The sequence below is a fragment of the Petaurus breviceps genome, unplaced genomic scaffold (assembly GCF_028583685.1).
Source record: "Petaurus breviceps papuanus isolate PSGF00001 unplaced genomic scaffold, PetGlider_PUasm1.0 220, whole genome shotgun sequence".
NCBI classification, from domain to species: Eukaryota; Metazoa; Chordata; class Mammalia; order Diprotodontia; family Petauridae; genus Petaurus; species Petaurus breviceps.
The window spans coordinates 6,621,747-6,644,019 of record NW_027185876.1 but is presented as its reverse complement, the minus strand read 5'-3'; the positions used below and the strand labels follow the sequence as shown (position 1 = coordinate 6,644,019).

Sequence of the window (22,273 nt, the reverse complement as noted above, 5' to 3'; positions counted from 1 at the left end):
GCTTTGATCTGGGCCTTCTTTTATTCCCCTTATCTTTCTATGTAGATGCCTCTCCGATCTATATATCCAGCCCTAGTCTTTCTCCTGAGCTCCAGGACCACATCTCTACCATACTTCAAACTCAACATGGCCAAGATGTCACGCATTGTCTTTCTCCCACACCACTCCCAGCCTACCCCTCTTCTTTCTACCAAGGGCTCCACCATCCTTCCAGGCACTCAGGATGGCAACCTCTGTGTTTTTCTCAACTCTTCATTCTCTATCTTCTCCACCTGTTAAAATGCTGTTTCCTACAAAACTCATTGCTACACAAAGACTTTCCTAATTCCTCCCTAACTGCTGCTGCCCTCCCTCCAAAAAATGACACTGTATTTGCAAAGGACTTGGAGATAACTGGAAGGGATAACAACAGGTTGGCAATCCAATTCAATTCAAGCATACATGAAGCTCCAACTCTGTGTAAGGAAGGCACCATGCTAGGCCCTGGAGAGAAAGATGAAAAAAAAACAGAAAGGACAATAAGATTATCTTTAAGATATTTTTTCCTCCATAAAAAGGTATCTATCTTTAAGTACGTGAAGGCCTATTGTGGCAACAGAAGGTAAAACTCAAGAGTAACAGGTAGAAATTACAAAGCAGTCGATTTTGTACAAATGTAGAATTGACTGCTTTTGGAAGTAGTAGGAATCCCCCATTCCTGGATGTCTTCAGGAAGAGGCTGGAAGAGGTCAGGAAATGGAAGAAGTGACAAAACAGTTGGGGATAAGAGAGTTTTATCTGTAACAAAAGGGAGAGTAACAGAACCAAGCAGCAGAAGGTTGTGAGGACCCAGGTGATGAATCAACATTAATTATAAGAAGTGGAGTGGTTGCTTCATATTACCTAGCTTGGTTATCTACACTGAATTCAATGAACAATTGCTCACTTCTCTGCTATATTTTGCCCATTAAAACAAAAACTTGTTAACATGGAAGGTATTATTTTTATATAATAATGTTGTATATTTATTAAAATACATTATCATTATAGAAAATGCTTGCTGCTTATTTTAAAAGGAAGTTATAATAGTGCAACATTCCATACCTACCTGATAGAAAACTAAAAACAAAATCAAAAGCAACAGGAAATCAACACAGAAAATCTAAAAGCTAATTGTGTCTTTCCATCATGGATTCACAATGCATCCATCTCTGTAAGTGTCTCCTAAGTAGAAATCCTGGGCCCACGGTTTACATGTGGTGAAGACCCAGGTAGAAGACTTTCTGGGCCAGTAAATGCACAGCTCTACTTACTGAACACATCCAGAATTGCTTTAGGGCACGGTGTGAAACTCGGTATCTGGCAATTACAGAATGCATCCTAGCAACAACACAAAGGCTGCTGCCTTTATCGGCCTTCACAAACCTGGGTTATAGAAGGCAGCTGCCCACAGAGACTCCTGAGTACTTCAAAATACCACTGGCTCTCCACGTTGGTCAGAGCAGATTGTGTTCAGTGGCAATGGTAACAGCTGACATTTATATAGTATTTTAAGGATCCCAAAGCACTCTGCAGACATCCTCCTGCTTGATTCTCACAATAGCCCTGCACCACAGGCACTCTAGGCATTATAAGCCACATTACAGAGTGGGGTAAAATGAAGCCCAAGAGAGATGTTATTTATGTGTGTTTACGGACACACAGCTAGCAAGTACTGGAGGTAAAAAAAGGTGACCCAAAATCTTCTGACTTCAAGATCAGAGCTCCCTCCACTGTGACAACACTGCCGCCAACCTATCCCCCTATCAGAAACAGAAACAGGGATGTGTGCTCAGAATCAGCATGGACCTGGGATGGTCAGAGAGGCCAACTGTCTCACTTTGCTGAGGAAGGAACTGAGGCCAAGACCAAGGTGCTCTTCAAGGCCACACTGTCATTAAGCAGCAGAACCGGAATCTCAATGAGTTATAATAAGGCCAGTTTTATTCATTATATTTTCAGCAGACACACTCAAGGACAAAAGGAAGTTGGTGCTATTTTATATTTATGGTTACCTAGGAAAAATTTTTAACTCAACACAAAAGTGTAAATAACTTCAAAAGTCCTCAAGCAAGCCTGCTACTGTATATTGGAAACTATGCAAAAGAATCTATAAACCACCTGTGTGAATCAACCCAGGCTACTGGCTGGAAATCAAAGAATATCAGAGTTGGCAAAGACTTCAAGGGGAGCAGGGACAAGCAACTTGAAGTGTGAACTTTCCTCTAGGGCCCAGAGGTTGGTGCAGTGGATGGGGTGCTGAGCCTGGAGTCAGGAAGGCCTCAATTCAAATCCAGCATCAGATGCTTACTAGCTGTGTGACCCTGAGCAAGTCACTTAACCTGTGCCTGCCTCAGTTTCCTCATCTGTAAAGAAGAAATAACAACAGCACCTTTTCCCCAGGGTTGTTGTGAGGATCCAATGAGATCATATTTGTAAAGCACATACTAAATGCTAAATAAATGCTTGTTCCTTCTCCATGATCCCACTACATGGGTGACCATTCAGCCTCTGCCTGAAGACTTCCAACTGAAAAACCATCTGACCCCCAAGTCAGCTCAGAATCATTATTAAGTTTCACCTTCTGTTTGCCTCAATCTCTCTTCTCTGTTGGTCCAAAGTCCACCTGCCCTCCAGACCACCCTGGGTGGGACAGGGACAAAGAACAGTCCCAGACCAAGCACCTTCAGGAAGCCTGAGATGGAGAGATAACATTGAGCTGTACCATAAGGAAATCTGCCTGCAGGAGCTGTCGCCTGGGTTGGGTCTTGAAGAGAAGCTCTCTGAAGGTCCAGAGGAGGCAGCAGCAGCTGCCGTGCCCCAGTCCCACTCGTACCCCAACCTCTTCTACCTCCACGTGCTTGAGGAAGCCTAATCACAGTCTCCACCTCAGGTACCGCCTCCTCCATGCAGTCCTCCTTCACCCTCTCTCACACTCTACCACACATTACTTCGTGTCACACTTTGGTTGTGTGTCACAGTTTGCTTCCCCTCCCCCAAACCACACTGTTGGCTCCCCGAGGGCTGATGCTACAACATTTTAAGCTCTGTACCCCTACCTGGAACCTCCAGCCATCCCTGTGCTAAGTACATGGGAAATGTTTGTTCAGATGAACTGAAAATTCCCAACTAATGGGATCAGAAAAGACTCCAAGGGAGTGGGTTGGGTGCAGGGAGGAAAACATCAAGGACAGTTCTATGAACCCAGCTGTCTTATTCTGAAAATCATTGTCCTTGGTTTAGAAAACAGAAGCAAAAATCTTCCTTCTCTGTTCTCATCATGTCCCTCTCTCCTCTCCTCCCACCCCAAGACTTCCCAGCAGCGCTCTCATCCCTTCATTGTGCCGCCTTCTGCTTGCATGCCATGTCTGTATAAAAGCCTCTTGTCCTTAGTATTTTCCAGAAACCACAGTCCACTCTAGGTTTTCATCTCCCTAGCAATACTTGTACAATTTTGTCTTCTTCCTCATTTGCCTGATTTTCCAGCATCCCTCCAGACCCTTTCCTATGCAGGCAGAATTCTTTCTGATAGGACTCTTCTAGCTGACATCCGTTTGTTTTCTCAACAGGCTTTGTAAGGGGGCCGACCTAAGTTCTAGTCTCTTATGATCTAACGCATCTTAAATCAGGTACGACAATAAGCAGGTTCCTGCCAGGGCCCTCATATTTAAATGTCTCTGTCTCTCTCTGTCTGTCTCTCTGTCTCTCTCTCTCTGTCCTGCCTAAACAGTTAACTTTTGGAGCTTTGCTTGGTCCTTCACTCTCTCAGTTTCCCTCAACAGGTGGGTGCTGTGTTATCTATTATACCTCAATGTCATTCTCTATCCATCTCCATCATCTCTCACATGGCCACTACCCTAGTTTATATCCTCAGTACCTCTCACAATTAATTGCCTTCTATGATTTCCCAGTCTTCTGCCTCCAGGCTCTTCCTTCTCCAAAGATTTATTTATATATTCTATAAAGCTGGCAAAGTGACAGACCTAAGGCACAGGTTGGACTATGTCACTGCCCTGCTCAACATGCTTCCATGGCTCCCTACTACCTCTAGGATCAATATAACCTTCTCTGTTTGGCATTCAAAACCTTTCACAATCTGACACCAAGCTACCTTTCCAAACTTATTACTTGTTACCACCCATCTTATATCATTGGTCCTCACACAAATATTCCATCACCCCTCTCTTTGCATAAGCTGTCCCCCATATCTGGAAAGCACTTCCTTCTTCCTCTTTCTTATATTCCCTACATTCCTTCAAAGCTCAACTCAAACACCATGTTCTACCCTAGGGCCTCCTCTGATTCTCAGAACATCCCCCAGCCCCCCAAAATCACCTTGGCTCAAGGAATCATCATTCCAGAGTTGGAAGGGACCCCAGAGGCTCCCCAGTGCAATCCTCTCAGGTCACTTACCCAATGTCAGACAGGCAATCAGCATTAAGGTGGACTTCAAACCCCCCATCTCTAAGTCCAGAACCAGCTGCTCCCTCACACCGTGCCTACCACCTCCACATACTTCATGTGTATTCTCTTCCTACACCTGTACTATGTGTCCACGTGCTCTCCTCTGACAGAATGTCAGACACAAGTGACAGAGTAAATGCCCAAGGCCTTAGAATCGAAGAACACCTCCTTAAACATCATGTCTGTCCTATGACAGAGCGTAAGCTCCCCGGAGACCAGAGTGCCTCCATTTTGCCTTTGTAGCCCCAGGGTTCAGGCACAGTGCCCGGCACAGACTAAATTCTTGATCGATGGCTCTGCCTGCTATTTGGGGCCAGCAGACTCTTTCACATCGCTGACTCAGAGAGTCCAGGGATGGCTAGCAGAGATCGAGAGTTTAAAAAACATCTCAGAAGCTTTCCTGTCCCACACGACTCTGGTCAGTCCTCAGCACAAGTGCTCAGAGCTGTGATTATGATCACAGCCTAACTCAACTGTCCAGAGACCACTGGGGGCCTTTTCTATGCCCTTCTTCCTTAGATACACACAGATACTGAGCTCACCAGAACCTTCTCCATAAATACAGTTCTAGTCCCAACCTGCCCCCTCCATCACCACCACCATGAGAGACAGCATGGTAGAGGGAAAAGAAGGTTGGACTTGGGAGTCAGGAGACCTGAGTTCAAGGCCTATCTCAGACACTACTCAATGTATGGCCTTGGACAACTGTTTCTTTACCTATAAATAGGAATGATAACACATACATGCCTTACTTCACAGAACTAAGGTCTTGGCTACTACAATACGTTATGCAAGGAGCTCCCTCTCCATGTCACCCCTTCTTGGTTCCAACCTTCTTACTTAGTGGTCATATACCTCCCTTATCCTTTCCCCTCCTCTCTGCCACCCTGCCTTGGCACCTTGCCACCAAGAATCAATCCCCAGGTACTGCCACATTCCCCACCAAACAGAGGCTGGGGAAGGATCAGAAGTTCTCACATTTATCCTTAAGCATAGCGGGTATTATCAGACACTGCCCAAGCTGACTTTATTCACCTCCAGGTGAAACCCTTGGCCACTGCAGCATACATTATCTTGACTGAGCTATCAACTGCGTACATTCCTCACGTGCAAAGGGGCCAGCTGCTGAATTCCTTTCCTCTTTATTCATATTTGTGCATAAAGAGCAGCATATGTATCTTTGCTGGGTCTCAGCAGCAAGGGACATAGCAAAATACACCTCGCCACGAAGGGCTGTCAGCTCTCGATCCTGACACATCACAGACGCGGGCACTGCCATTACTCATCTTGAGGCTGTACAAAGACCTCTTGCACTACTTTGGCTCTCAAGCCATCTTGGCTCTGTCTGTGGGAAGAGAGGGAACAAAATGAAAGGAGGAATTCTCCCTGCCCTCCTCAAAGGCACATAAAAATGCCTAAGATGCTCTCAAGCAAGTTTTTATAAAGAAGGCCCAAAGGAAAAGCCAAGGCCTAGGTGAATTCCACTTCACATCTAAAAGTCTCGCACTAAGTGGGGAGCTGTAAGCTGCCCAGGCCTACCTACTTCATCTCCTCTGGTCCTGACTAGTTGGCTATGGTAGCACCCATTCTCCCTACTAACTTATTGATGTTGCACATTCAAGGTGTGCAAGGAGGCCTGGCTACCCAATTCTTTTCCTTTTCTACCTCTCATTCTAAGGTGATTCAGGGAGAAAGAGGGTCTCTAATGCTCTGGGTGGGTCGTCCCTCTCTGGAGGATTTATGGAGAACACAGATAGCACTGTAAGGTGGAAAAGCCTGTGACCTGTACAGGCAGAAGCCACATGTACAGTGATGCAATCAGGGGTCCTCTGAAGTCTTCAAGAAGGTTCTGATAAGGGGACCTCTGCTTCTGTTAAACCTTTAAATAGAGCTGGAACTGTAGGCTGAAACACAATTCATATAATAAAATAACCAAAGCATTAGAATCAGAAGACAGTTCCTTAACACTGGCTGACAAAACATTTTTTGGCTGTTCAGTCATTTCATCCATGTCCTGTAAAACATACACGTCATCCAATAAATAAGAACAAAAGGGAACATGTATGCAGGGTCACACCGGTGCTTTGTAATTCAGTTATAGCACCTCTGTCTGAAGGGAGGGCCACAGTCCAGGCACTTCCCATTTGGGGGTCTCACTTTCCCCATCTAAAAAATGAGGGGCTTGGCATAGATGGCCTCTGAGAGCTCTTCTGGTCCTCCGTGTAAGACTCCATGGTCAGTGACCAGCCAGACCACGTCCTCCATGCCCCAGCCTGAATCCTGCCCCATGCCAATCACAACATAATGGTATCACATAATGACAAGAGAGGACTGAGACAGAGGGGAAGTCGAACCAAGACCCACTGATTCCTAGGTACCATCAGACGTTAATATCCCAACGCCCTCAAGGATACTCTCAGGTTTCCCTGCCAACGTGAAGGAAATAAGATTTTTAAAAAGCTACTTTTGGATTAAATATGAAATTAAGAGTTTGAAAAATAAACCAGAGAAAATAGACACCCACGAAAAAGGGCTCCAGCTCCCCGCCTTTTCTCCTGCCCCAAGCCCCAGCACACAGCCTTGCACGGAACAGTCCCTTCATTAACGTCTGCTGAGCAGCTCAGTGAGTCTCTGGATCGCACAAGAAAGCAGAAGGCAGCGCGTTACCTGTAGTTCCCCATGTGCCGATTTTCATGCTCTTCTCTGGATACCTGCCTACGGACCTGGGCAAGTCTCTCTCTCTAGAAATTAAGAAACGTCACACATGAAAGCTGACACGGGATGTTCAACAGGAAGTTTAAGGGTCAAGTGTTTGCTGAAGCTTATCATACCAACTCCTCTCTCCTTCTCTCCAGGCGATGTCGCTGCTTCTCCCAGTCTGAAGAGCCCGGCGAGAGCCTCTTCATGGAGCCCTGGCCATACAGCCTCTTCTGGGCTTCTGCTTTCTGCTTGGCCAAGTTTCTCCTTTTGTCACTTGTCCTAAAAGATGAAGCACGTGGATGAGTGATCAGAGCTCAACAAAGTGAGAGTTTTTCCATCATACCCAGAAGTGCCAAGGAACGAGTCACAAAAAAAAAAAAATAAAATTTATTTCTTAAGAACTAGTTGAACATCACATTAAATCCCTTTTCAGATAATCCACCAGATAATTCACACCAATTATAAGTCCTCATATATCATGATGCTTTTTAGTGAGCCACACAAACAGGCCGGCATCTTCAAGAAAAAGGCAAAGAATGTTTTTACTCCAGGTATGTATGAACTTGGACAAGAGGGAAATTCTATGAAGCTCAGTTTCCTCATCTGTAAAATGATGGGATAGAACAAGATGACCTTTGATATCCCTTTTAGTTCTGAATCTCCACATTCAGTGACCCCTATCATGGTCCTATTCCTACCATCCTTTTAATTTCTGAGTATTTTTTAAAGTCCAGATTAAATGGAACCTCTTCCAGGAAGTCATCTTCTCTGACCCCATTGCTAAGTATCTCCACCTCTGCCACTTGTCAGACCTCCTACGGCACCTTGTTTATACCTCTCTCATGCATTCATTTATTATATACTAATTACAGTTCAGATATCTCAGCGTGACACCATGCATAGACTGATGCACAAGAAGACCTGAGCTCACATCCTGTGTCAAATACTTGTTAGCTATGGGACCCACCCAAGTTGATCTCTCTGAACCTCTGTTTTCTCATCTGCAAAATGAGGATCAAGAGTACCAGCCTCTCAGGGTTGTTGTAAGGACCAAATAAGAGAAATTGCTTTGTGACAACCTTAGGGAGCTGTATGAAGGCGATTTGGGGGTTTCTCTTTTGGGGGTGTGTGTGTGTGTGTGTGTTTGGTGGGAATCCGCGCCTGAAATTTTATTGGTATGAGCAAAGCCAGCTCCTCATATAAATCCTGCAACTTCTGCTCTGACAGAGTTGGCCCAGATATTAAGAAGGTGCAATGACTCACCCAGGGTCACAAAGCTAGTAAGTATTTAGGTGGGGACTTGAACCCAGTGCTGGCAACTGTTATTTGCTATTCTTGTGGCAGTCACAGCCCTTTACTATGCTATAGACTCCACCAAGGCCCAGCAGCATGCCTTTCTTATCAGAAGTCTCTAGGATGTATCTGGAATCTCACACAGTGCCCACACACAGTGAGCTCTCAACAAGTATTTGTTTAATTGGAAATAAGAGTGAAAAGTGAACCCATTTCACAAAAGAGGGAGGAGTGGGGAATGCCGTATATGTCAACAACCCCAAAGAAAGAAAACCCAGATGCAGAAAAGAAATTGAGTGAGCCCCGGAAGAATGCCCACTTAACATCCACAGTGCGGGTTTGTGAGGGGTCCATCTCCCCAAAGTCCTTAGAGCTCAATCCCAGGTGTTCTTCTAGCTCCTTGATTCTGCAAACAGAAATGGGATCCAAGGTGAACATGCAGTACATACTGGGGTTTTTTGCTTGTCAGTGTGGTGTCTCAGCTTCAAGAAAAGGTGCAGCATCCACAGTGAGAGCGGGGCTGCACAGGTCATAAGGGGAGGCACAACAGCCCCACCTGCAAGGCCTGAGGCACATCAGTGGGGCACACAGTTACAACTTTGGCAGGATATGTAGAAGAGGCTTGAGAAATTCTAGGACAAACCAAGAGTTCTGCAGCAGTTCAGGGCTAGCAGAGGGACAAGTGGAAGTTTATCATGCCAACAAATGCCAGACCGATCACAAAGCAAGGATGACCGACAACACAGAGATTGCCTCACTCCCCTACAGCATCCCAAAGGTCTATGACAGCTGGCTAGGCGAGAGAAATCTTGGGAAGGGGGATCAGACAACAGTTCAGCTGTTCGAACAGAAAGGAAAATGTGCGCATATCACTGTGTCAAGTTTAGATGGCTCCAAGTGAATGAAAAACCATCCAGTTTAAATCTCTGAATCGACCTACCACCTGGCCTGACATACCTTCTTTTTCTAAAAACTTTAAACTGGAGGGAATGAACCTGTTTTCTATCCAGTCACTAATCCACAAGATTGGGAAAAGTCACTCAAGGGCCACACATAAACAAAAATAAAATAAATCTTTTTTTTTTCTAACAGAGAAAGAAACTTTAAACATTGGACTCCACTGTCTTTTAAATTGGAAAAATAGACACATAGGCATTAATGAATGTAACAATTGAATATTCTTTCACATTATGGACAGGTAAGGAACACAGAAGGGGTCAAGGAAGAAATAAAAAAGAGGCAGGAGAGAGACCATGCCCATAGAATAAAACAGAGGGAACATCAGATTCACATAAATGATAATCACGTCCCCAAGGAAGCACCTACTTTTAAGGACAAAGGCATCCCCAGAAAAAAGTTACCCAGATACTCAGAAGACAGACACATATGAGAAACATGAACAGGAAAGAAATGGAAACTGAAAGAAATACAGAGACACAACCAGGGACGGTTTCTGTGAAACAGTATCCACTCCACAGGCTTCTGTAATAATATCACTAATGACTTTTTAAAACATGTTGTGTTTCTGCAATTTTAGACACAAATGAAATCGCTGTCTCTTGATACTTGGCTCACAGAGCAGAATGAAATGAAATGGTTTCCTTCTCAACTGTCCTAAAAGACAGGTATTTTTATGTAGCGAGGTATGTCAGGATATAGAACATAGATGCTTGGCTCCGTATGTTCCCAAAAGTCTGAGTCTCTGGTGAATTTTCACCACTGAGGGTTTCCACCAAGAACAGGGATGTTCCTAGGAATAACTCTCCTGAGTTGAACACCTGTTTTTTCTCTTTCCAAGTTCCTTGGCAGAAACAAAACAGACAGGCTTGGAGGCCTCAAATCGAGTACACTATTAGTGAGGAAACTAAGTAGACACAACATTTATAGCAGGATCCACGTTTACATAAAGTCACAAGAGCCAAAGCAGCTTTCTGCTTACATCAGCTTGGCCAGGTGTTCTTTCTTCATCTCAAGGGCCATTCTAGTCTCCCAATGTCTCTTCTCTACATTCTTGATTTATCACCCTGTTCCTCCTACTCAAAAGCCCTCTCCTGGGCTCTCCAGCCCTGACCCACAGCATCCATCATATTGCCCCTCTCCCTCAGGAGTTGCCCGCCCTCCCTCTTCCTTTCCAATTTAGCAAGCATCTCAAACTTCATCCCATCCTGGGTTAGTGATCTCTGCCGATGACCCCTCGATACGAGATACTATTCTGCTCATCTCCCATACACACTTTAGATGTTTACTATGGAATAATACATCCTTAATTACAGCAAAGGACTTAGCTCTTATTGAACCCACAGTGGGTTTTTTAAAAAATATATATTATTACATTGTTGCTTCAGGAAGTCCATATGACTTCTGTGTTTCTTTCCTTCCTTCACCAAATATTTAAGTACCTACTGTGCATACAGCAAAATTGGGGACATAAACAAAGATTTTTAAAATGACAATCCCAGACCTCAAGGAATTTACAGCCTAGTAAGGTAATTAGATATATCCACAGAAAGAAAATGACACCAGTATAAGTTATGGTATTTTAAGTGAACACAATCAAAGACAGTGGGTAAGTCAATCAAGGAGGGAAGGTGATAAGGGCCAGAAGAATAGAGGGGGTGGGGTTTGAGCTGATCATAGAAGGAATAAAAAAAGTCAGCAGCAAAGGATGCAGAAAGAATTTATTCTAGGAATGGAGTGAAGCACGGTTTGTGCAAGGGAACAGATCTGGGAAAAGCCAAGATGAGATTCAACCATTCGACCATTGCTGGATTCTCAAAGTAGATCAGGATCTGTGCAGTGTGCACAACACGCCCCTGCCCTCACGAAGCTGGAGGCGCTCAAGGGGCCTTTCTGCACTAGGACTTCTTTCAACAAGTCCTAACAGAAGAAAAAAAACCCTTTGGAAAACATTTAAGGAGAAGAGAAGAGAGACTCCTTCAGCCTGGGAACCCCATCACGGAGCAAAACTGAACTTTTCCTTATGAGAGGCCAACAGATGCCCTATCCCCCCTGACTGTTCTACGTCTGCTTGGAGGATTTCATGACCTCACCCTCCTCAGGACTCACTCCCCCTCCATCTGGTTCTTGCCCTTTCATGAATCCCCCACGGAGGATCCACCCTGGGTCGGGTGCAGGAGATCTTACTCTCTCCTACACCCTTTAACATCTTCAGGGTAACACCAAGGTTGCCTACCTATTTGCCTCTCGTGCCTGCTACATGACATATCCTGCCATATGTGTTCATTAATAATGGTAATAGTAATAACAGCCAGAATTTTAAAGTGCTTTTAAGGTCTGCAAAGTATTTTACAAACGTTATTTCAATCGATCCTGAAAATGGAAAACTGAGGCAGTCATTCAATTGTTGCTGCCATTGGTGTTTGTCCTTCATTCTCAAAGAGAACCACTGACACGATGAGGCTGATGTCCTGACCTGCCCACGGACTGGATTTAAGTGAGGCAGAGCTGAGCAGTCGCTATGAGCCAGCCATGCTAGGCGCACTAAGGACGCAAAGGAAGGCCAACGATGGTACCTGCCCTCACGCGCCTCACGACCCAATGCAGGAGACAGCAAACAAACAGACATGTGCCAACAAGCTATACAGAGGATAAGCAGGAAGCGATTAACAGAAGGAAGGCACTGGAATTGAGACATTGAGAAAGGCAGGCAGGATTTTAGTTAGGATTTGAAGGAAGGCAGGGAAGCCCAGAGGCAAAGGTGATGAGGAAGACCATTCCAGGCCCAGGAGAGGGTGCCTGGAGCCAGTCCTGAGAGGAAAAGAGATCACCTCAGTCCAAGGGCACCCAAAATACAAAGTGCCCAAGGAGGGGTCTGAATTCAGGTCAGGCTGACCCTCGGTCCAGGGTTCTGTCTATGATGCTGACAATCTGCCATTAGCTTTACATCAACCTGAGAGCTCTAAATCCTATGTTCCATGGATTTCTAACGATTAGTTGATTCTAGTGGTCAATGCAACAAATAACATTTACTTGTGTACATAAGTTCTTTTAAAAAATTATCATATGGGAAATCAGTCCAGGGGAAATGAGTTCTCAATAATGAAATTCTGAATACCTAAAGAAAAACAATTATAATGGAAAAGAAAGTAGGAAGTAGCAGAAAGGAGTAGGGGGTTACCCAAAGAGGTCAATGTGGATGCATAGGGAACTCCCTGACCAAGACAGATCTTTTAAAATCAATGCAGAAGATGGTATCAAGGGCAGAGTGGAGGGACAGCATATGATGAAGGGGCCATTGTTCTAGGAGCAAAATGTTACCAACCTTAAATTTCAAAGGGAGTAAGAGCTGGCAAGGAAGGTTAAGGACAAAAAAAGGCTTTTAAAAAATTGGTGGGACAGGAAATGGCATAAAAGGGATAGGGGCAAGGGTCAATATCAACAGAAACAATGTTAACAGATGGCAAAGAGAAGGCACAGAGAGAATCATCTTTGAACCGGAGAGGACAGAACAAAAGTGTCTGACAGAGGGCTGACGTGCTGCCTTTCGTGAGAGTCACTGTGCCCAAAGCATATTCTGGTGTACTAAAAAACCCAAGAGCCCTCCACACATGCCTCACGAGCACATCTGGTGGTGATCTGCTGATGACTGTGGAGCCATGGAGAAGGAAAGACATGGACAGAGCGAGAGGAAATGTCCACTTCCCAGGAAGAGCAGGGAGTGAAGTCTGCCCGGTCCGTACTCGTGAACTTGACTCCAACTGCTGACAAATTCAGAAAATATCATAAAGAAAGTGGCCGCTGTGTCTGAGCCTCTGCTGCATCAAAATTCAGGGCTGATCGTAAGAAGGCTGCAGAGCTAAGTCAACCAGATTTCAAAGTCGCTTCTGACCTGTCTCTCCTGCATAAAAGATGGAAAGATCTGCAAGAGGCAGCAGTGCAGTTAAGTGTGTTCTCACCTGGCTGAAGGACCTGACCCCCAAACGGGCAAGAAGGGCAGAGGTCTCTAGCAAGGTGCCAAGGATCTGTGGTCGGGCCTGGGCTGCTTCACATCTTTATCAATGACTTGGATAAATGCACTTCAGGCACACCAACCAAGCATGCTGATGATACAGCCCATGCTAATCATACAGGAACCTCAGGATGACACCCAGAGTGGCTTCGGGTGCAGGCCAGTGTCCTGAACCTCACTCATACAGAATTACTATTTATTTACTTATTTATTTTTGTCTAGACTCCTCATTTCATGGATGCAGGCAGTAACCCCCTCTAATAGGGCAGACTGTCAACTTCTTTGTAACTTATATTCTCTGAAAGTTTAGTTTCACTGACTTGCCCAAGCTGATACAGCCAGTATGTGGAACCTGAACCCATCTTTCTGACTCCACACCTGGCTCTCTAATCCACTACCCCATCCATCCCTTCTGCTTCTCTGGCAAAGGCAAGAGCAATGTAAATAATGACCAAACAATTAGGCCAACAGAAGGCTTTTGCTAAGGAAGGAATGCAGGAGACAAAGACTATTATTCATACCTGCTGCTCACAGTTTCTTCACTGAAAATGTCAGTGACATCTTTTTAATGCAGGGGTTCTTTACCTTTTTTTGTATTAGGATCTCTGTTAGCAATCTGCTAAAGCCTACCAATCCCTTCTCAGAATAATACTCAAATAAAATTCAGAATATTACAAAGGAAACCAATTAAATTGAAATATATTTTTTTCATCTAAGCTCAGACACCCCTTGAAATTTACCCACAGACCCCAGATTAAGAACCCTTGAAAGAGAGCATCTGGCAAACAACTGAAAAAGAATTCCTTTTTAATCATATTGTCCTTTTCTGTTTCCTTCTTCACTTCATTTTACCTCACATATTCTTACAAGCCAGGTCTGGTCCTGATAAAAGAAATAGGAAGCTTTCTCAAAGAAGTTAGCAAAGTCTTTTGTCCCCTATAATGAAAGACCCCTTTCCGGTTCTGGACATTTAAGAAAGCCCCTCCTGTAACCAGGGAAATCTGGCTCTGACAGTAGCCCTGCAGAGATCAACATTAAGGACTGATTGAAGTCTTCTGTACTTCTGGTCTATAAATGTGACAGTCAGATCTACAGATCACAGAATCCCTGAACTGTATGAGATCTTAAGGGGGCCATCGGCTCCAAATTCACACCTACTACACAAATCTCTTCTATAATATACCTAAAGGATAGCGACTCAGCTTCCACTTTGAACAATTCTGGGGATGGGAAGCCCATTACATCTATGACACATCTCTATGTTAGATATTTCTTCTTCCTCCTATTGAGTTAACTTTACCTTCATGGGACTTCCACTCCCCTAGTGCTAATTCTGCCTATTTAAACTGCACAGAATATTCCCTCCTCTGCAAGTCAGTCCTTCAAATATTTGAAGTCAGCAATCATTCCTCACCATTCCAACTCTTCTCTTCCTTAGCCTGAATCTGTTCATATCTATATGTTTTATATAAGTGAGAAAATTATTTTTCATTATCCATATTCTCTGCCTTCCTCTCTTTTTATAATTCTCTGTGTAAATGTAACTAGTCATTCAACAACATTGGCTGAAACTCTGGGAGCAAAATACCATAAGGACACAAGAGGTGAGGGTAAGGGGGGACTGAGACGGTATAGGTAGATCTGAGGATTTAGGACAGAGGAGACCCATTCTAATTAAAATTAAATTTAGAATATGTTTCTTTTGTGTCAAATGTGAAGAAAAAGACATAAAGTTTTAGAATGAAAGATATTTTTACCTGATGTTGAGTAACTTCAGGGCATTAAGCAATACTCCTTTTTTTACATCATAATCTATTTTCTGATCAGTTCCAAAGCTGGGGGCTCGATTAATCTGAAAATGACAAAAGGGGAAGAAGCCATATGTTGAGAGTCAATAAATATAAGCATTCACTGTTTAACAATGAATTAGTGGTTCCATGAAAACACTGTAGGAGAAGCATCACAAGGAGCAGATCGTTCCAAAGGAACACAGTCATAAATGTAATGATATCAGAGAATAGGGTTTTCATGACATTGTGGTAGAGTTGAGTTATAATGAATGCAACCCCTTGGTTTAATTAAAGGCTCTAAATTCACAAATAGAGGACCGAGATATGGAAACGATCTTACAAAATCATCTAGTCTAACTCCCTCATTTTAATAAAAGAGGAAGCTGAGATCAAGGGTCAGGGGGTGGGAGTGAAGTATCCAAAGCACATGGCTGCCAAGCAACAGAAACAGAATCTGAACTCATTCTCTGAAGACAAATGCTGTGATTTTCCCACCACACCATCTATCATTTATTACACAGAGGCAATCTCCTCTCTCTCTGCAATTCTGCAAACTTGATGCTGTCTTTAAAAATCCTGCGTTTCCCTTTTTCCTTAAGTATTCAGTTATTTCTCCAATTTCTGAAGAAATCCACAAACTGGGTTTTCAATTTGCCTAACCTGATATGATGATGCCATCTGGTGGTATAAAAGGGATACTGCATGATAACCTGCAAATGGATTTCTTTAAATGCTTGGACAGAAATTAAAATGGGCTGTTGCCATTTTGCTTTCAATATAACTTTTTTTCATATTATGGGATTTGGATCTAGTATAATCTTCTCTTAAATATATCAAGCCCAACCACTTAGTTTTTACAGATGAGAAACACAGGGGCCATGTAGCCTAAATCACTTATCCCAAATAACACAATCACAGAATGTTAAGAGTTAGAATGAATGCCCAGTCCAATGGCCCCATTTTACATGTGAAGAGAGGGAGTCTCAGAAAAGAGAGGTGACCCAACCCAAGTCAAATACAAGAGAAGGAATGGACCTGTGATTTCACTGATGAAACTGACTCAGGGTCAGTCAGTCAACAAGCATTGAACAAGTGCCTAAGAGACCTCAGGCTCTGTGCTAGGCACTGAGGATACAAATGAAGACAATGGACAGTCTATGCTCTCAAGCAGTCCACAAGTCTAATGGGAGAGATGACATGCAAACAACTATATACAGATAGGCAGTATATAGGACCCTGGAGCTAAACAACAGAGGGAAGGCGTTAGAATTAAGGGAGGTAGAGAAGGTGGGATTTTATCTGGGACTTAAAGAAAGCCCGAGAATCCAGGATGTAGAGATGAGGTCAAGGAGAAATCTGGGCATGGGGAGCAGTCAATGAAAATGCACCAAGTTGGAAGCTGCTGCTCTCATATGAGGTACAACAGAAGTCAAGATCATTGGAGCTCAGCTATGTGGTGGTGAGTCAGGTGTTGGAAGACTGGAAAGGCAGGAAAGGGTCAAGTTATATGGGGCTCTGAATGGCAAACAGAGGATTCTAAACTTAATTTTGGAGCTGATAAAGAGTCATAGAGTTTATGAAAATTTGGGGAAGGGTTAACAGGTTCAGACTGACACTTTAAGCAGTCGGTTGAGAGTTGAATGGAGGACAAAATGCAGCAGAGAAAGACTTAGGTAGGGAGAACTTTACCTACTGAAAAGTCCAAGCATGAGGCAATACGGGTCTGCATCAGGAGAGCAGCAAGTGACTGTGCCAAAGATGGGAGGTGACTACAAGGGATGGTATAAAGTCTAAAGCAACAGCACTTGGATTGCAAACAGGGCGTGAGAGAAGGAGTTGAACATGGCGCCTGGCTGACTGGAGTGTCTTTCACAGTAATGGGGAAGTTAGGAAGAGAGGAGAGTGTGGGGGGAAAGATAATAAGTTCAGCTTTAGATAAGTTGAGGTTAAGATGTCCACTGGACATCCAATTTAAGATAGGCATTAGGCTCTTGGAGATGCAAAACTGGAGGTCAGGACTCAGAGTAGGGGTGGATAGTGGATCCGAGAATCATCAGCAAAGAGATGATCACTAAAGGCATGGGAGCTGATGAGATCAGCAAGTGAAAGACCAGAGAGGGAGACAAGAAGAGGACTTCTCAGGACAGAGGCCTGGGAAACATTCAGCGGGCATGATGTGGACACAGAGCCAACAAAGAAGACTGAGGACGGGGCAGAGGGCTAGAGAGAATAGAGTATCCAAGGGAAAAGGATAACTGACAGTATCAAAGGCCTCAGAGGTGTCAAGACAGATGAGGATTGAGAAAAATCCATTAGATTTGGCCATTAAGACATCATCGACAACTTTGGGGAGAACAGCTTCAGTGGAAAGAGGAGGTCAGAAGTCAGAATGCAAAGAGTTAAGAATGAAAGGAAAGAAAGAGGACACATCAACGTAAAGGCCTTCTTCAGTCTGGTCACATAAATGAGGAGAGATATGACAGACAGCTAGAGAAGAAAATGGATCAAGCAAAAGGATTTCTGAAAATGGGGTAGACAGGTGAGGGAGAAATTGAAGATAACTGAGAAGGCAGAAAATAAAAGGGGTACTCTGCAGGATGAGACCAGATAGGATGGGGTCACTTGTGCAGGCAGAGCAGTCTGTCTTGGTAAGAAGGGCCACTTTTTTATATGAGACAGAGGTGACTGTTCTAAACAAGTTAGATACCTGGTGATAACAAAATGAGGAGAAGGGGAAAAGAGAAAGGTTTTACAAAAGGGCTCAATTTTCTCAGAAAATTGTAAGACAAAGTTCTCAGCTAAGAGGATTGGGGTAGGGAGAGGGTGGAAGTGAGCCATCAGAGGTCTGAGGAGGAAAGAAATGGTTTTTGAAACACTACTGTGAGATGGTGAGCTAATTGCAGAAAAATGAAAGAATTGCCTGGCAGCAGTGAGAACCCAATGGAAATAATGTTTCACAGATCTCTCCTCAACTCAGCACAGTTACATGATTTCTCCAGCACACGAACTGGAGCTTAGGCAGCAGCAGATGGATGGTAGGAGGAGCCCAAGGGTAAGATCAGAGACAGGATAAAGGGCCAAGGAACTCAAGAGAAGGGGGCAGTGTCAAGTTGGGTTGTTTCACTAAGGGGGTCAAGTTGGGGAAAGAAGAGTTTAGTCAAGGGTAGTGGTCAGAAGAACTAAAAGGTCACTATAAGGATGACAGAGGATCTGGGGTTGCAAGGCAGAGAGAGAGGTTTAATAACAATAGACTGTGATCAGATAAGGGAATTTCAGAGTTCATGTAGTCTCACGTGTTCAGTACTGGTGGGCATCTTCTTTGCTACTGAAAGTCTCAGAGCACAGAGAGGTTTAACTGATTCACACAGCCAGTATGTGTCTGAAGGAGGACTTGAACCTGGGCCCTCCTGACTCCAAGAGCAGCACCATACTACCACATTGCCTCTCACAACAGTAAAAATAATCACTGACTTGATCACATCTGATTTGGTCAGTAAGACATAAGCGCTCTGAGGGCAGGCACTGTCCCATCTTTCTATCTACCTCCCAGCAAAAATATCCCAACTACCACATATATTTAATAAGCACTTCATCAATGTCTGTGGGGTTAAAGAGAATCCCAGGAAACCACTGAAGTTTGACTGGAGCTCAGTCCTCCTTGTTTCCACGACCTGGTGCTTCTCTCATCCCTTCATCTGTTACCTATAAGCTGATAACAAACATTTCCAAACTTAATCTCACATACAAAAACCTCGACTGTGAACTGGAAAAAGTGAGACCCCAAAGTTTAAGCAATTTGGTCAATGTCAAATGGTAAACAATGGAGAAAAAAACTCAAGTCTCTCCTATTTCCATCTCACTGGGTAATATCTCTGTGCAAGGGAACTGCTGGACTTAGGTCACAATTTGGGAGCAAGCTTTGACTTCTAGAAGTGGGTTTTTTTAAGTTTAAAATTTTAAAGCTAGATAAAAATTCTATTATCCATCTGGGATCTAAATGCAATTTAAATGTATCAGTTTAATAGGGAAAGAGGAAAGAAAAGGCTGTGAAATGGTACCATCCAGCTATTAAGACAGACTAAGTATATTTAAGTGGTTCATTTACCACATGCCAAAAGGGAATATCCTTCTGAAAACAGTGTCATGCCTTGAAGTGTGTCCATCACACTGGCCTGCCATCCCAGGATACTGGTCCCTCTGTCCTTGCTTAAAGAAATTTTTTCCTCGTTTTGAAATAAGAAGGGGAAAATCACAAATGGCTGGTGAATGAAAAGGCTTTTCTTTGGGAAAAGTCTCAGTGGCATGCTAATGACATCACTGAGGTAACTCTCTGAGCCTCCAACCTTAGCAGGGGTCAGCGTTCCTCAACTTTTCCGCTGTGGCACAAAGACAGGCGAGGGACTGGGGATGGTCTGAATAGCAATAAGAAAAATTATAGCATGGACTTAAAGGATGCTGCTGTCTCTTTACTGCTTTGCCCTAAAAGAATCCCAGAAATGGGAAGGGGTCTAGGAGAGTAGGGAGTCTAAATCCCTTATGTCACAGATTACAAAACAGAGGCCCCCAAGAGGCTACCAGACCTGCCCACACCCTGCCAGTGGCCCAAGTAAGACTCAGTAGCCAGGCTTTTCACAATAGTAGATTATGACACTTGGCAGGGTGGTACAGGGGAAGAAATACTGAACTTGGAGATGGACGACTTGAGATTCAAATCCTGCCTTTGCCAGTGGGGGGGGGGGTCCTTAGGTCACTTAAACCCTCTGAGAGTTATTTCCTTCATCTATGAAACAAGTAACATGGACTAGATGACCTCTACGGTGCCTCTGAGTTTTAAATCTACAATTTCATGAATGTTCCTAGACCGAACCACTAAAGTAAGACCTCCCTGAAAGAAAAAAAAATAAGAAATATATGTGTGTATCTGTGTGTACAGACAGAATGCCTCTGACTGCACTAAGACTTTGGGGACACCCTGGGTGTCTCTATGTAAATCCATGATGTTGGATCCACAGGGCGCACTCAGGCTCTGTACAAGGTATATCTGGACAGAGCTGCAGGAAGACAAGTGTGGTCAATACTGAGACCTAGAAAGAACAGGATGAATCACAACTGCCATTGAAAAGTTTTAATATTTACAAAGTCCATACATTACAAAATAAATCTCCCGCATATCATCTTGTCTAATCCTGACAACCACCATATGAAGGAACTATCAGTAATTTAATGATTACTACTAATTTTGGTGAAGTTTGAGGGGGATTGGCATGGACCAGCAATTTCTAGTATAGGTAACTCTCAATGAGAAAACCTCCTTTACTCTAGCCCTAGTCTGACCAGAGCTGCCAGGGGGTGGGGGCACCTGGCAAGAGAGGGGCTAAGTGACTAACCCAGATTCACACAGCCAATATGTGTCAAGAGGCAGGTCTTGAACTGCTGGGCTCCTGACTCCCAAGTCCAGTACTCTACTCACTATGCCACACACTGCTTCTCTTGAGAATTAGCACACCATTAGTTTAGTAGATTATTTAACCCAGGCCAGTTACTAAGTGCCAATGGGGAGGTGATGAGCTTTGGAGGGGAGGGGAAGTAGGGGGACTAGCACAAAGTCCTGGGTACAGACATAATTTTATGGGAGCAGCAAGAAGAAAGGGGTCTACAAAAGAGAAGGCAGGAATATGAAACAAAGCGACAATTACTTTATAATTCTGTCTAAGCTGATGTCGGTGGTGGGAGGAGGAGAATGGGCAGGTTTGGTACAGACAGCAGGTGTACCTTTGCTCTCGGTGTTAGAATATGTATATAAGTGTTTGTATATGTTTGTTTTTGAGCAGTGTATAATTCGACAATTTGAAGCCTAAAGAGAAACTTGCTGAACTTCAAAAATAGGACTCTCAAGTCTCTTGAAGTCAGTAAGGCAGAGACAGAAGCTGTGAAGGTAGGAGAAACTAACAGCCCTTTAGGCAGATAGCGACGCTTTTGATATCATTATATGTTGGCCTTCCTGTAGTATAACTGCCAGGGTAAGTCAGACAGATTATGCCTAGTAACCAAAGGAAGAGGCCAAGGAGAAGCTAGCTTTTCTCCCATATCGTCTTGTACGTCCTCATAAAATCTCGACTAAGAAGGAGCCGTGCTGATAGTCATCAATCCAATGGCACATCTCAGACATAGGCTCATTCATCTAGCCTCCACATGAATACTTGCAGTGACAGGGGGCTCAGTGCCTCCCAAGGTAGCTGGTTCCATTGTAGAGTAATTATAATTTTTAGAAAGGTTTATTTTTTTGTGGGGGGAGGGGACAGGATGGGGACTTGGCTGTGGTTTTTATACTTGGCCAAAATTTACCTTGTATCTGCCTGTTCTGGTTAAGTTTGTAGCAACAGAAGAACAAATAGGAAAGGGTCAGGACCAGGATAATCTCTTTCTTACATGATGAAGAGAAGCAGACATCACGTCATGTCCTTCCTACATTCTGAATACATTCTCCTCTATTACGTGTCAGCCTATGTAAAGTGCTCTGCAAACTTCCCAACCCTGTATTAATGCTAGCACTTACCCTCCCTATCATGACCTTGGACAGGTGACCTCCCCTCTTGGGGCCACAGGTTTTTCATTTGTCAAATGTGGGGGGTTAGACCAGACAGTCTCCAATGTCTCTTAGCAAGCCAAGTCTATGATCCCTTGATCCTCCCATCATTCCTCATGCCTGTCAGCATTCTGCCCGTCGCCCCTCTGGACCTCTTCTCCTTTGCCAGTGTCCTTCTGTGACACCCGAAACTGGGGGAAAGGCAGTGATGGACAGACATTGCAATTCACCCATCTTCCCATTCTGCAGGGGCCCAGTGTCAGGGCAGCTTGGATTAAAAAGTGACCTCTCCTACTGCAGCCTTGCCACTCCCTTCCATCTGCTGACCACCAGAGCTGCCCCTGTATTACAGACACCAAATCCCTAGCTTTTTGTCCACAAGTTCGAGCCTTCCTTAGGCTCACAATCTCTCAGCTCTCTTCCCAGACACTGCAGATACTGACCACTAAGAGT

The 22,273-nt window shown here is 44.0% G+C and overlaps 1 protein-coding gene across 2 annotated transcripts in view; it reads right to left on the bottom strand.

Moving 5' to 3' along the window:
• The window catches only part of TTLL7 (tubulin tyrosine ligase like 7), a 189,728-nt gene that overhangs the window by 59,355 nt on the left and 108,100 nt on the right, over nt 1-22,273 (bottom strand). For both annotated transcript variants that reach the window (XM_069094609.1, XM_069094610.1), the window contains 3 exons: nt 15,202-15,296; nt 7,314-7,461; nt 7,150-7,223 (listed from right to left, as the gene is read on the bottom strand). In XM_069094609.1, coding sequence (XP_068950710.1) covers nt 7,150-7,223; nt 7,314-7,461; nt 15,202-15,296 — 317 coding nt within the window. The remainder of the gene's footprint in view (nt 1-7,149; nt 7,224-7,313; nt 7,462-15,201; nt 15,297-22,273) is intronic.